The sequence below is a fragment of the Nyctereutes procyonoides genome, unplaced genomic scaffold, assembly GCF_905146905.1.
Source record: "Nyctereutes procyonoides isolate TBG_1078 unplaced genomic scaffold, NYPRO_anot_genome, whole genome shotgun sequence".
NCBI lineage: Eukaryota > Metazoa > Chordata > Mammalia > Carnivora > Canidae > Nyctereutes > Nyctereutes procyonoides.
Window position 1 is genome coordinate 11625280 of NW_026575139.1, and position 15140 is coordinate 11640419.

Sequence of the window (15140 nt, forward strand, 5' to 3'; positions counted from 1 at the left end):
CCCTCCTTCCACTTTTAAGGACCCTCGAGATTACAAAGGGCCCACCTGGATAATCAGGGGTAATCTCCCCCATTTTAAGGTCGGCGATCTTAATTCCATCAGCAGCCCTACTGTTCCTTTCTCATGTGACATCATCAAACATTCTGGGACATCTTTGACGGGGGGACATTAGTCTGTCTGCTCAGCAAGGATGAGCTTTCAAAATTTCTAAGCATGTTAGCCCTCTCCTTGAAGCACTTCAGGGCTTCTCACACCCCTTGGATTATGACCAAAGCCCTTACGTGGCCTGCCAGCTCCAACTAGTCTTATCCTGTTCACCCTCCAGCTTTACGGGGCTCTACACTCATCTTCACCCTGTGTCCTGGCCACATGGGCTCTTTCCTTTCTTGAACATGTCTTGTTCTCTCTTGCCACGAGGCCCTCACACATGCTGTTCCCTCTGCCTGAAAAGCCCTTCTGCACCTCCCAACTATGTCTCATCCCTCAGGTTTCACCCCCATTCTGCGTCCTCTGGATCGATGCCCTGACCTCCCTGCCCAGTCCTCTGTCCCACCATCTCATAGCACCTTCTCTCTTTCCTTCAGAGCACTCAGCACACTGGTGATTTTACTTTGCTCGGAATTACTTAATTCTCTCTGGCTGGACTAAAAGGTGTGAAGAACTCTTTCTTTTTTCCCCACATCTTCAGAACCTGATGCACCTGGTCCATAGTGGGTTCTTAGGGCATCCCACGAATGGGTAAATGAACTCAGTAACCTATTTCTAAGAAAAAGCATTTTTATTGAATGTGTTCATTGACAAGTTATAAAAGCAAAAAGGCTTTTTGAAAGCCCCAACAAATAAGTATATCCATTATAAATCCATTTGATAAATCACATATAGCCATTAAAAATGAAAATACAGACTAGAGCCATGGGGGAAATGTTCATATTATGTTTAAAATGGGATACAAGGTGCTCTAATGCTAATCAGAAGGAAAAGTGCCAAAATGATCATAGCAACTGGTTCAGGATCATGGAATGGTGAGCAATAGTTCTTTTCTCCCATCTCCAGACTCTCCTGTTAACATGTTCATGTATTCAGCACACGTTTTTTGCAGCTAGTATGTGCCAGGGACTGTGTCAGGTGTAAGAACAGCACAGTGAACAAGATGTATCCATCTCTGCCCACTGCAGGGTTATAGCCAAGTAGGAGGAAAACTAAGAATAATCACAACACAGATGATCTGGTATTCATAGTCTATTGCTGTATTCGAGAAAACTTTGCCACAGTGTATACCATAGGCTAAAGAAAATAAATTTTTTAGGTCAGGTCCATTATTATTATGGGATTAAAATTTTTAATTGTGTGTGTGTGTGTGTGTGTGTGTGTGTGAAGGGGGGGGATTGTAGGAGAAATATACTCACCCATTTTCTTTAGCCTTTAGATTTTGAAGATTTCCTAAATTGTCTCTCCAGTCCCCTAAGCACTGCTTTTTTTTACATTCTAGAAGGAAAACATCTGGAATCAGGGTGAACTTCTGGTTACCTTAGTTTAGCTACATTAAAAAGCTTTGTGGGGATCCCTGGGTGGCTCAGCAGTTTAGCACCTGCCTTTGGCCCGGGGCCTGATCCTGGAGTCCCGGGATCGAGTCCCACATCGGGCTCCCTGCATGGAGCCTACTTCTGCCTCTGCCTGTGTCTCTGCCTCTCTCCCTCTCTCCCTCTCTGTGTCTCTCATGAATAAAAAAAAAAAAGCTTTGTGTAGGTGGTCATCAGGATACCCTTGATGCCTGCCCACCTCAAACTCCCAAGCATTTGGTGGGTCCTCAGCACCCATTTCTAGGAAACTGAAAAAGCAGAGTTTTGCCATCATAAATTCTCTTGGTTTCATCTTCTCACCCTTATGCACTCAGTGACTGCCTCTGTGCTTGAGCATAATGTAAATACTTAATTTGTTTAATAAATATCCTGAAATAGCCTCTCTGAGTTGTTAACTAGAAGGGCACGAACCTTTTAACTCACTTAGTCAGTGCAGATCAACACTTAATGTCTTTAATGATGATCAGGATCTCTTTTAGTGGCTGAAAATCTCCGTAATCAATGATGTGGCCCTGCCTGGAGGCTGGAGAGACTAGATAATGGGCATAAAATGTCACACTGGATGGGGCTAGTAATTTGAATCTCTGAGATCGGTATTAGTGTGGCCATTTATGGGAGAGGCCAGTTTCTTCCCAAGGCTAGGAAGAGCCCCGCCAACACCCCCTCGCTGGCTTAGTGATGTCCGCAGTGTTGAAACCCCTCATGATGAGCCAGTTGCTGTTCTCAGCCCAAAACATCTGGAGGCTCTTCTCCCCCACCCACCTACCCATTAAGGCCAATGCCATGCCAGTGGTCACCCACCAGAAAAGTAATTCTTAGTGCTGGGCAGGAGGGGAGAGGATCGGGGCCGCTGGGGTGACGGAGTGGGGCGGGGGGTGGGAGTATCTTGCAGTTTGTGCAACCTCATTAAGAAGGGTACGTCCATCCTCTTTCTTTCTCCATCCCCATACCAGCCTTGAGAATTTTATTTTCATTTCAGGGATAGAAAGCAAGTCCTGTTTTCTAGCTGTTGTATGAAGAAGCACTCCTAGGTTTCAGTCCTAAAATATCCCCTCCGATCTTGTACTTGGAGTCCCTTGGTCTTAGCCTGGGAATTGATTAATTCAGCCATGTTCATATTCTCTGCATTTCATAATTTTCCAAACACCTGTCATGTGCCCTCTGAACCTTCTTTATCTCTTGCGACTGAAATTCTCATATTAAAAGCCCTGATGGTCATCCGATTTGGTGTGACTTTGCAATTATAGGTGGGCTTTATTAATAAACAGCTTCTGATAATATGAGGAAATTATTTCATTATGAAATGTTATGCATTTTTTATGTTGTTTATCATTGTCCACAGACCCAGAGGTTTCAAATGGCGGGAGCATGTTGTAAACGAAAGCATAAGTAATTTATTATAATTATTCTGAACTAAGGCCAGATTTCCTACTGGCTCAGTGATGCACATCGATTGGAAATGAGCTGAGATGTAAAATCTTATTTTCTTAAGTGGATTATTTAAAACTAAAGTGTAAGCAATTAAAAATATTAATTTTTATAAATTCCTGCATCCTCATTTAATGGGAAAAAAAAGACATAAAATTTTTAAGTAATGTTTCTATAACTAAGCTATATAGAGCAAGTCCCTTGGATTTTTGGTGAGGCTTCACTAGCACAGTGTGATTTGGCCACGTCACAGTCCCCAGGGTGACTGTCAGGTTCTGTACTCTCCTTTGAAATGTGAATGCTTTTAATTAGATGAGCAATGGCTAGTTTTTGTTTCTCTATTATTACATTATTATCATTCCATTGCCAGAACTCCAGTCTCATCTAATTGTAAGGGAGGCTGGAAAATGTGGTTTAGCTATGTTTTCAGGAAGAAAGGGAAATAAGTTTTATGGAACATATAAGCAAGCTCTGCCCTGGAGTCAAACTTCACCCATGTCAGAATGGATAACCCATTATCCTGGCTCCTTTTCTTACCAACCTGTTTCATAATCCACCGATTTGAAATGCTCCTTTTGACCTTTGGCGAATTCCTATATATATATTCTGAATGTTATTCTCCCTCATTGATTGCTGGATCTCAATCACACACACTATTTTACTCATTGAAGCTTTATATTATGTTTTGATGCCACATTTATTTTCTAAAAAATATTCTGAGTCTTCTGGCACTTTTGCTTTTCCAGAGAAAATTTAGATTTAACTTACCAAATTTCCTAAAAAAAAAGGGGGGGGGGCGGGAATAGCCAACAAAAAAAACTCTACAGTCTCCCTATCAGGTACTATTAAAAACACGTTCTACTTGAAAACATGATACTGTTCGAGAAGATAAGCATCATTTGACAATTGGTATCTTCTGACTCCGAGGAAATATGCTTTTAAAAAGCAAGCTTCCTCTCACAACAGTGGCTAACAATGTTATTAGCAGGGATTTCTAAACGGCTTGAATGTTTATGGTTCATATTTCAACTTCAAGTCTGTTTGTTGCATTAGCAAAATGAAGCTCATTAAGCCTTGTTCTTTTGGACCACCTCTCCAAGCTTCCGAGCCCACTCATACTCTGCTTTCTTGTCTGGAAGTATGTAATCTTTCCCACACGGCACTTGAAAGTTCAGCTCATTCCTAAACCTCCCGTCAAGGATATGAACTTGTTGCTTTCAGAGAGGCCACATCTGTGCACTGAGCCATTACGCCATCTGTTAAACTGGTCAGAGTTCATTTTATTGCCTCCTTTGTGGAAGAACTCGTACTGTAAAAGCGTGTGTTATTGAAAACATAATTTTCCTCATCATTATGCTTTCTTTCTAGCCGGATCATAACCTGCGAGAAATCTATTGAGCAGAGAGTGAAAAGCTCTTCAGAATAGCTGTTCTTAAGAGATTAAATGATTGCCATCTCTGTCCCATTTCTTTTATCTCATAATCAAGTTCAAGATGATACTAGATATCTCAGCTGAAGTGATTATATATTTGAAATAGAAATGGCTTTATCTCCATTCATATTTCACACTGTTGAAGGAAGGAACATTCCCCCCCCCCATTTACATTTAGATATGTGTATGGTTCTTTACCACTGTCCGTGGGGTTAAAGATTCAAAGTACTTTTTGAAGACAAAAATAGCTAACAGGAGTTCGGTTGTATTTTTAAATGTTCTGTGCACAAAGACACTAAGTTGTATATTAAGATCCAGCTTAGATTCATCAAAATTTTGAGCTGTATCAAATCTTGGCAAATCATAGCCCAGCCATTCTTTTTTTTTTTAATTTTTATTTATTTATGATAGTCACAGAGAGAGAGAGAGGCAGAGACACAGGCAGAGGGAGAAGCAGGCTCCATGCACCGGGAGCCTGATGTGGGATTCGATCCCGGGTCTCCACGATCGCGCCCTGGGCCAAAGGCAAGCGCCAAACCGCTGCGCCACCCAGGGATCCCTAGCCCAGCCATTCTTGACAAGTGAAAAGCTTGGCCTTCAGAGTGGCTAAGACACTTGCCTAAGGTCACACAGCCTAGCTGAGACGAAAGCTCTGCTGAAGCATGCTGCCTACCCCCTGCCATATTCAGAGTGAGCCTGTCACACAGATCTACTGTGGGGAAGGAATGGAAGGTCTAGTGACCCAAAAGCGTAGGAACCGATTTTTTATATATATAATTGGTTCAAAGATGTTCACTTTGGCTTTGTTCTTCATCCTTAAAGCTGCGTGATCTGTGCTATTTTCTTACATCACAATTTCTCTTCCAGAGATTCAAACTGAGAAAAAAGATCATGTCACTATTTATTAGCAGCTCTGCTAAAACACTTGCTAGAGAAGGAATATGACACTGTTTTCCGGAAGTGAGACATCGGGCTGTATGTTGATTGCATTTATCCACATGCCCACAAGTAGTCAATAATCAAGCATACTGAAATTATATTCTTTCCTCCTTTTAAAATATTTCTAGCTTTAAATAAGACTCCTCATTTTTAAGACCTAGTAAATAGGAAAAAGTGAGTCATTATTTATAGTTAATCACTTTTGCCAGCTGTGACTGCATTTCACATCCATTTTTCTTTTTTGTCTTGGACTGGAGAATCTATCCTGTGGCTCTTTAAGGAAAAAAACATATTGGTTCCATCAATAGCCTCTTTCAACGCATAATCACAGTTAAGGCGCTGCAAATAGAGATTTTTGTTGGATGCAGCAAGAAAAGTAACTTCTTTAGAATTCAGAACTGTGGAGAATGATCCCGAATCTTGAGATAGCACCTAACAAGAAAATCTGATTTTAAGATTCGTTTCAAAATGGGATAATCATTTCAAAAATATTGTATTTATGAGTATCTATCCCATGTCCTAAGTTCCAGATACTGCAAGGTTTAGACAAGATTTCAGAAAGGATACATTACCATATGTCAGAAGACTTTAATTTGAAAGTATCAGGAATCCATTTCAGATCACCTTGAACAGCCCAGGGACTTTATTGGGTCAGGAGACTAAAGATTTTGACCACAGGAATGCTTCAGTCCTGGTCTGATTAGGCGCCAGCCCACTCTGCTGTTCTTCTGACTCTGTCACTGTGGGTAGCCCCATTCTCAGACTGATAATTGACATTTACAAGCATGTGCAGAAATTTTTGGATCAATGTACTATCGGCTCACAGACCTGTGGAGATTGCATCCTTGTGGTAGGAAACGGACTGTTGTAATACCAAGCCTCACTTCTGCATCCCAGCTCTCTAAGGAAAGGGCTTCTCCTTAACTCACAAACAAAATGCCTAGGTTCATTATGGTGGAACCAACTCTTTACCAGTCAGTCAGTAGCAGTCAGGGGAGAAATGCCATGTACCACTTGGCCAATCAGTCCTTGAGCCTAGTCACTGTGGTTAGGAGGCCAGAATTATAGTTCTTGGCTTTGGCCAGTTAGCTCCCATTCCTGGAACTTGGGGTGGCAAATAATCTACCTGAATCACACCTGAATCTCACATGTGCTGCTGAGTAGCACAGAGGTGTAGGATGGATGCCAAAGAAGGACCCAGCAATATCCACTGTGTCCTCCATTTAGAAGCTGAGCCTGGTCTTAATGAGGCCTAAGCCTTGCCTGGCTTGTGTCACTTTTTGTTCCTGACCTGGTCTGGCCATCGTTTTATCCTTCGCCGTTGATCCTACATTGCCAATTCCACCACCTGCTCATGGCCAGTCCATGGCTGTACCTCTGTATCCATAAGGCCAAAGTATTGTCTTATAGTTAGGAGTATATTGTCCTCATGCTGAAGGAACAAGTAATTTCTGACAGACTATTTATTATTAAATAAGACACATATATTAGGGGTTCCTGGGTGGCTCAGTCGGTTAGGTGTCTCCCTTCGGCTCAGGTCATGATCTCAGGGTCCTGGGATCGAGCCCCGAGTCAGGCTCTCTGCTCAACGGGAAGTCTGCTTCTCCTTCTTCCCCTCCTCCTATTTATGCTAGTGGTCTCTCTCTCAAATAAATTAAAAAAAAAAAAAGACACATAGATTAGAGAGAACTGCTCCTTTCATTCTCTGGTGAACTCCTGTCTGGAGCTTCAAACCAGAGCTCTTCTTAAAGGCAGTACTTCATTTGCTCTAAAATTTTTTCCAGAGGAACACTCATCTGTTTCAAGTTGTGGGATACCCCTTAACTGAATGGAATCTGATGTGACATGTAATTGCTGATGGCAATTAAATGCCCTGGGAGAACTTCATCTCTCAAAATAAACTTGCCACCATGTCTCAGCCTGGGTTCTTCCCAAAAGCAGAGCTTTGGTGAGGTTTGAGAAATAACCTCCATGAGCAAGAGCTGAAGAGAGAATGAGGGGAAGCCAGTACAGGGGTCTGTTGACCAAGTACGTTACTTCTGGAAGCGGCTAGAGCTCGATGCCACCAGAACCTCCAGTGAGCCGAGAGCAGGAGCTCAGAGTTGCCAGCTTGCCTGAGGGACAGGAGAGAGCCAAAGTCCACTGACACTGGTACCGCACCAGGCACAGGTGCCACACCCAGGTGTTAGCAGTCCCAAGAAGACAGTGAGAGACACTGGTGGGGGGCACCCCGACGGTTGGGCCTGCAGCCGTGGCTGGGCTCCAAGACCAGGGTGAGAACACGAGGTGGGCACGTGGGGTCCCTTGCACACTGAACCACCCAAGTCACCCAGGAATCTACCTAGAAAAGACCAGAAAGCCCTCTCCACATCTCTCTTCTCTTTCCTGCGTGCCTGAATGGCTTTTCTTAACACGTGTCTTGAAAAAGGTAAAATTAATAAACACATTACCAACCGGATTGCCGGAGAGCCCTGCAGGACTCTCATCAACAAAGAGGCAAGCACACGGGTGGAAAGAACCAGCGGGCTCCTCAGAAGAGAAGGCTGCTCGCGGGAGAAGCTGTCATCATCACATCTTCAATTGGCGGGTCCTCTCATCCCCAGCAGGGGCTCCTTGCTTGGAGGGTAATTTCTATTCTCACTGTTCAGTCAGGATGACAGCTTTGTCCCTAATGTGATGGCAGTTTTGACTTTAGTTTAAATTATTCCGTAAAGAATCAAAGAGAAAGAGATTCTCTCTCCTTGGTCCCCCACCCCCCAAATTCCACCAAGAAAACTTTTCTAATTTAAGTCTTTGCCTCCACATTAAATTTCTCATTCATGTTGCAGGTGAATCAAATACAGCGTCAACTTTCAAAACCCCGTGTGACTATCACAGTGACTCAAAATAATTGCTGTCTGTCAGTGTATTGCTGGGAACACAGATATGCCTGTCACTGGCTCTGTTATCACACCAAGAGCCTGCCTCTCGAGTGCGGTCTTCTCTGGGCTCAATTCAGAACTTTAGTGTCAGCGAGGCAGAGCATTGGGGCAATTATCTGCATAATCCATCCAAGTATATGTGTGCCTCAGCTGCCCCTGAAATCACTTGTTAAGAAAAAAAAAAGCCTTTAATTATTTTAGTAAGTGTAGATATAGCTGGAATGTTCCAAAGAATTGCCTCTAACTGAGGTTCCTCTAGCTTAGTGTTTTCGAACCAGGGACGATTTTGCACCTCAAGGGACCTTGGCAATATCTGGAGACATTTGGGGCTGTCACAGCTGGGGAATGAGGAGAGAGGGAGCCCCTGACGTCATGACGGTAGAGCCCAGGGATGCTGCAGTACACAGGACAGCCCCACATGGCAAAGGATCCTCCAGCCCAAACCCTGCTCTAGCTGTTGACGATTTACGTATTGTAAAATAAGGCCATCTAAAAAGAAAATTTGGACTAAAAGAAAATACTCCTTCAGTTGAGAAATAGCTAAGAAATAGCACTAATATTAATAAAACACTAAGGCAAAAGGACCCAAAAGAGAAGTTTCTGCCCAAATGAATTAGGTGTTTGTAAGACTGCAATTATAATACATACCAGTTTGTATTTGTTTCCACTTAATGTCACATTTATAGTGTCTGTATCATTTTGATAGAGAATAGTCCCATTGTCTCAATGTAATGAAATTAAACCATCCCCTCTTTGTTTCTATCCTTCTTTTTCAGTTTTAAAAAATTATTATTATTATTTTTTTAAGTAACCTGGGCAAAAGCACGTACTCCAGTCTGAAATCTGGCTTGCGAGAGCTGGCCATGCGGCTGACTCCCTTGAGTTATTTTACAAAAACTATTTTCCAAGAAATAGGTACTTTCTGAATATTACAAGAAATAGTTATAATGTAAATATTTTCCCGCAAGAAACACTACTTGTGAAAAACAGTCACTATTTATATATTTTTAAAATTCGAAAAACCACTGTATTTCTCTTCAGAAAGTATCAAAGCAGGGCAGCCCCGGTGGTGCAGCGGTTTAGTGCCGCCTGCAGCCTGGGGTCTGATCCTGGAGACCTGGGATCGAGTTCCGCGTCGGGCTCCCTGCATGGAGCCTGCTTCTCCCTCTGCCTGTGTTTCTGCCTCTCTCTGTGTGTCTCTATGAATAAATAAATAAAATCTTTAAAAAGAAAGTACCAAAGCAGCTCTACGGCCTACCTCAGTAACAGATGCGCTGTGCGAAGCCCTGGCTCCTTCAGGTGGGGACCAGCCAGCCTCTGGGCCACAGGAGCACATCTAGTCCAGCTGTTGGAGTCCACACAGCATCACAAAAAGGAGAGAACAGAATCTCGCTTAACAAGTCGGGGCCACAGACAAATGCTGATGCTCATGCTGATGAAAGTAATTATAACCACTGATAAGATGAGTCAGAAAAATGTTTTTATTTTAACAGAAAACTGTCAGAACTTAGCTAAGTGGACACAGTCTAGTTTTGCTTGAAATGCTCAACATGTCCCAGTGTCAGCCTGGGTGTCCCTGAACTTCACAGTTCAAATAGCGTTGCCTGGAAGGCCTATTCCACACCCCAGAGGATTTTAAAGCGCTTCGAAGCTTTTCTGCAATTTCCAGAAGGCCCATGGCTCTGAGTTCTCATTTCTCTGCAGTAATTCAGCGGATGGATCCTCTGACCATTCCCCCCACTTTCCTTGCTCACTCCTGGACCTGCTCAGGTGGGTCTCCTCTCCTAACTCAGTCTTCAGCTCTGCAATCAACACAGAACACACAACCCCCCCCCACACACACACACACACAAACACCATCCTCAATGGAGCACATGCCTGTCGCACCCTTTGGTGGAGACACGGGAGGTTATAACAAGTAACAGCCACCTCTGAAGCACATGGTAGACGTAGCAGTTAGGTAAAGGCCTTCTGCTCCCCGCACCCCTGAGTCTTAGTGATCAGTGGTCACTGAGTGATCACACTCGGGCCGTTGCCCTTCATGGAGCACCCTGTGCTCCGCTCCCAGTGCTCTCACCTGGCTTGTCATACTCTTCCACCCGAGGGTCTGAGTTACACAGAGCAGCTCAGCTCTCCTGAGTCTCTGCTCCACAAATCAGTCTCATGTCTTCCTTTCGCATCTCACAACCCAGCAAACCAGAAAGCTTTAAATTTAACTGAACCTACATTTCTAGAGAGCAGTTACTGTTGTTAACAGCATTTATTTTCCTCTCGTACATCTATATGAGCTTTGTCAATTCCTTAGAAAAGCCAGTTCTGAAATAGAAACCAATATATTTACCTTTATCTATAGCCGCATGTCCAGTGGAAGCGCTGCTACTTAGCTGGATTAAAGTCCTCAGGCTGGGACACCTGGTGGCTCAGCGGTTGAGCATCTGCCTTCAGCTCAGGGGTCCTGGGATCGAGTCCCGCATCGGGCTCCCCGCAGAGAGCCTGCTTCCCCACTCTGCCTGTGTGCCTGCCTCTCTCTGTGTGTTTCTCATGAATAAATAAATAAAATCTTAAAAAAAAAAATAAAGTGCTCGGGCTTCAGCTACAGGGCAGATTAGAGTCAAATATGTGTAGCATCTGCCTCAGTTTCCAATTTCCTGCTCTGTATTTATCTCTGTGTTGTTGTTCAGCCTGACATTAAGGGGCTCCTGCCACCCGTGTTCTGCTCTGCAGCCTCATTTGCCAGAGCTCATCTCACATGGTGTCTCTTGTACCCAATCTGTGTTGACAAAATGCACTTGGGGCCTGGAGACCATAATTGACTATTCCTTGCGGGTCCCTGAGTCGTGGTTCCTAAGTGCCTTCTCCAGTGCGGAATATTTCCCTGGCTAGTTTCCAGACTCCGGAAAGGCAGTGATGACATACCCTATGCCGTCTTCCTTTGACCCCCAGCACCTCCTGGGAGGTGGTAGATAGATATTCTACAATGTTGTCAGCTGCCTCTCCAGATTCATTGATTCCACAAATTCATGCTCTCTGCAAACATTTGTCGTCTGCTCTGGGCTGAGTTGGAGACACAGCCAAAAATAAGGAAAAGTTCTCACCCTCCTCGAATTCATTTCCATCTGGGGTGAGAGGTGGTGGAGTGTTTTTGATGCCTAAATGTGTGTTGGTGACATCAAAACAGCACACTGCCCTCTCAGAACCAGAGCAGACTCCCGTTGAGGTGGAATGCGGTGAGCAGGAACAGTGACCTTGGCACCTAGTGACGTTTCTTCACCACTTCTAGCCACCAGCCACATCTGCTCTCCGGTCATGCTGTGCTCTAAGTGTGGGTGCTGTGAAACCTTCCTTCTTCAGAATAATCCTACCCGCGATGAAAAAAAAAAAACACTGTATTTCAGCTTTTAAAATTATAGCTCTGAAATGTGAATTTCCGCTTCACCCTCCTTGAGACAACCAGACCTGCTCTCACACACTCACACTCACACATAATGAGGAGAGAAAGTCAGAAGATAGAAAGTATTTTACCACCGCTCATTCTAAATATAAACACGATGCTCCTCCATTCATTATGTGAATGAAATGCCACTACAAACCTTATGCATAAATGTTTCCATCTTGACACTTCTTGGTTATACTGTGCCCATTTTACGATGGGGAAGCTCTGGCAAAGACAGCCAGAAAAATAAATGAATGTAATTACAATGAAGGTTATTTACTGACAAAAAGGGATTCCCTTTTTCCACAAGCATTCAGCCTCTCGGTAAGCGAACAAACACACCGAGAAAATATTACCGGAAGCAGTTTATTCTAAACATTACTTTTCTAGGTTATCCTCTTAACCCACCCCCTAGGATTTATAGTTCAACCATACCAGTTCATAGTGGAAAGAAAAAAGGCCACTTATCTAATCCAATTCCTTGGGAAAAAAATACTTAGGCAATATTAAGAATCTTCAATTATCTAATTTAATAAAAGGGACAGTTTCTAGGCCATAATCAGTATCATGTGATACTGATTACTTCTAATCCCTTAGAAGAGATCTGACATTCTGCTTTTGGTCTTGTATAGCATGAAATCATCATGTATATTTTACCAAAAGAAGTAGCAAGAATAATGGCCTCTGCAGTCTGCAGTCATTTTCTACTAACACACTGCAACATGGTTTTGCCCTAGGGCAGAGAAGTAGGGATTTTCTCTACTTCAAAAGAATGAAAAATTATCATCACTATCCAGAACCATTATAGACTTCAGAGACTTTGGCATGAAATATTCAGAAAGTTTATTTTAGAATTCAATATTTTAAAAGCCTGCTTTAAAACTATTACAGTGATTAGTGGCTCTGTTACTTGGGCCAGTCTTTGCTTTAAAAAGCCCTATGTCATGGTTGATACCATTTGTTGTTTCAGCAAAATGTAATTTGCATCAACCATAAGAGCTCCACATAAGGAATGTAATGCATTGTTTTAGAATGCCCCCCAAAGAGGAGTGGTGGCCACTACTCATCAGTTATCCTTTCAAATACACTTCTTAAATAAACGTTACTCTTCCTGGTAATGGTTGAAATGTGTTTCTAATGCTGTGATTTTTGTCCTATGTTATCTTACCCATATGGAGTGGGTGCTATTTCTCTGTTCCTGTCAAGGGAGCAATGCTCCTGTCTCCGGGGTTCTAGGGACAAAAAGGCCAACCCAGCTGGGGCTACCCACACCCTCAGCCAACCAGCCAGAGGTTCCCATCTTCACTACTCTTCATAGGAGTCAGAAAAGCTCATTGGATGTTTGTGAGGACTTCACAGAACTTCCGAGGCCAGTAAAGACTTCCAGAGCAAGAGTTAATCACGTGAAATTGCAATACAACCCCCTTCTCTTTGGACCCTTCTATTTAAGTAGGGAGGTAATGTGCAGTAGAGTCCGTGGAGAACCTTGGTTTGGGAATGTAATGATCTTGATTTGCGTTCCAAGTCTGCTACTTATCAGCAGTGTGATCTTGTGAAATTAGTGTCCCACTTTCAACTTAGTGTCTCCGTAAGGTGGACCCATCACAGCATCATGCAGAGATTCGATGAGATGAGGGATGTAAGGACAGTGCAACACAGGTGTCGATAATTGTTCCCATCATTGCTCTTTATTCCCAAAACGTTTTTCTTACCCCTCATTGGTTTAGTCCACATTTCTGTTTTGTAACGCATATATATTTGTTGATACAGAAAGAATGCACAAAATGACTAGAAAAACAATCATTTCTGCTTTTCTTTAAAAGCCTGTGCATTTGACTTCATTCCTTTAAGAATATCAAATATATTATTTTTGTAGGTTTAAATATACCTTTTCCTTCCTTCCCACGTTAGGCATTTATCAATGTAAGAAAAAAAATAGGCATCAAATTCACCTTCCAGTAGGTGCCTCTTACTTGTAGACATGCAAAGAAACAAAGATTGTGGAGTGCTCTTGATGCATAAGTGTGACAAAAATAATCTGTAAATAACTAAATAACTTTTTCTTTCATTTTCCAGGGAAGTAGATCAAGACTCAGATGGTCTTGTCAGCTTTAAAGACTTTGAATATGCCATGAACCATGGACAAAATGAAGCCTAACTATTGTAAGCCGGTTTTGGCAACTTCTGGGGAGACAAGTAGATTGTAATGTATATTTAAATGTCAAACTCTGTTCTGCTAGTGATGTAATAATGCTGCGTACTTGTGATTAAACTCTCCATTGTGGTTTTCAGATGCTGCTATTACTTGCATCTCAGAATCCTAGAGGTGGTCATTACAGGTAGTCTTGTATTACTGCCCCTGGGGCTGGCCCCCATCACACCCACTCACACTGCAGGCTGGGAGGCTCCGCTCACTGGTCCTCACCATCTCACCTGCTGGTCCTCTGATTCTCATTGGTTCCTACTGTCCGGAAAGAGGTCACTTTTTCCTGCCAATGGTACCAGTTTCCTTCTTGTGTTCAACTTTGTTTGAACAAGTGATAACACCTGTGTGTCCTGAGGACTTATAATGTTCCAAGCAATGAGCAAAAAAGCATTGGGAAAACAGGACTTATGATTTCTCTAAGATAATGTACCCAGTGTCAAAATCATCATGGAAAAATGGCCCTAGGGTACTTGCTGTATAAGATTAAAAAAAAGAAAAAGAGAAACCCACACAGATTTGGCTGACACAAGTTAAGTCTTCTCCAGCTGTAGACAGAGGAAGAACAGAGTGCAGTAAGGAAGGATATTGGGAGCAAAAGATTTATTGGCAGAGCCCTTTCAGATGGCTTGGGCCTGGGGTTCCTATGGTTAACCAACTGTGCCCTGCTGCACACTTCCTGGTTCTGGGTGGCTTCACCTACACCAAAAGCCTTAGCCATCTGGTTCACATTCTCCACCCTTTGCCCCTCCGTCCACAGGTGGGACCTGGTAATTGCTGTACCAAAATAAACACTGTGACACTGGACCTTCAGCGCTTAGTTTAAATAAATGCTGGTATCAATGCCAATAGCTTGTCTCCAAGTGTTCAGAAATCATTAACATTAACATTAGGAAAACGTCTAATATAATTCAAATTTTAAAAGTAGTAAACATTGAAAGATCAAGCAAAAATACACATCTGTAAAATAGAAACATGGAACAGGCATCATTCTAACACAAACTAAATTGACAGACTTAAAAATAAGGTCTTAAACTTAGGAATCAAAGGAGCCTAGGGAGATACAACAATATAACTTGATATTCTTGGAATAGAAAAAAGGACATTAGGTAAACACTAATGAAGAATGAACTTTAGTTAATAATAAGTACTATCTTCACAATTTTTCTGTAAATCTAAAAGTATTCCAAAATAAAAAAAGATT

General features: G+C 42.6%; 1 protein-coding gene across 1 annotated transcript in view; it reads left to right on the top strand.

Moving 5' to 3' along the window:
* The window catches only part of EFCAB11 (EF-hand calcium binding domain 11), a 161348-nt gene extending 146561 nt beyond the window's left edge, over window positions 1-14787 (top strand). The window contains exon 6 of the mRNA XM_055303585.1: window positions 13810-14787. Coding sequence (XP_055159560.1) covers window positions 13810-13891 — 82 coding nt within the window. The 3' untranslated portion in view covers window positions 13892-14787. The remainder of the gene's footprint in view (window positions 1-13809) is intronic.
* Window positions 14788-15140: the final 353 nt, after the last annotated feature.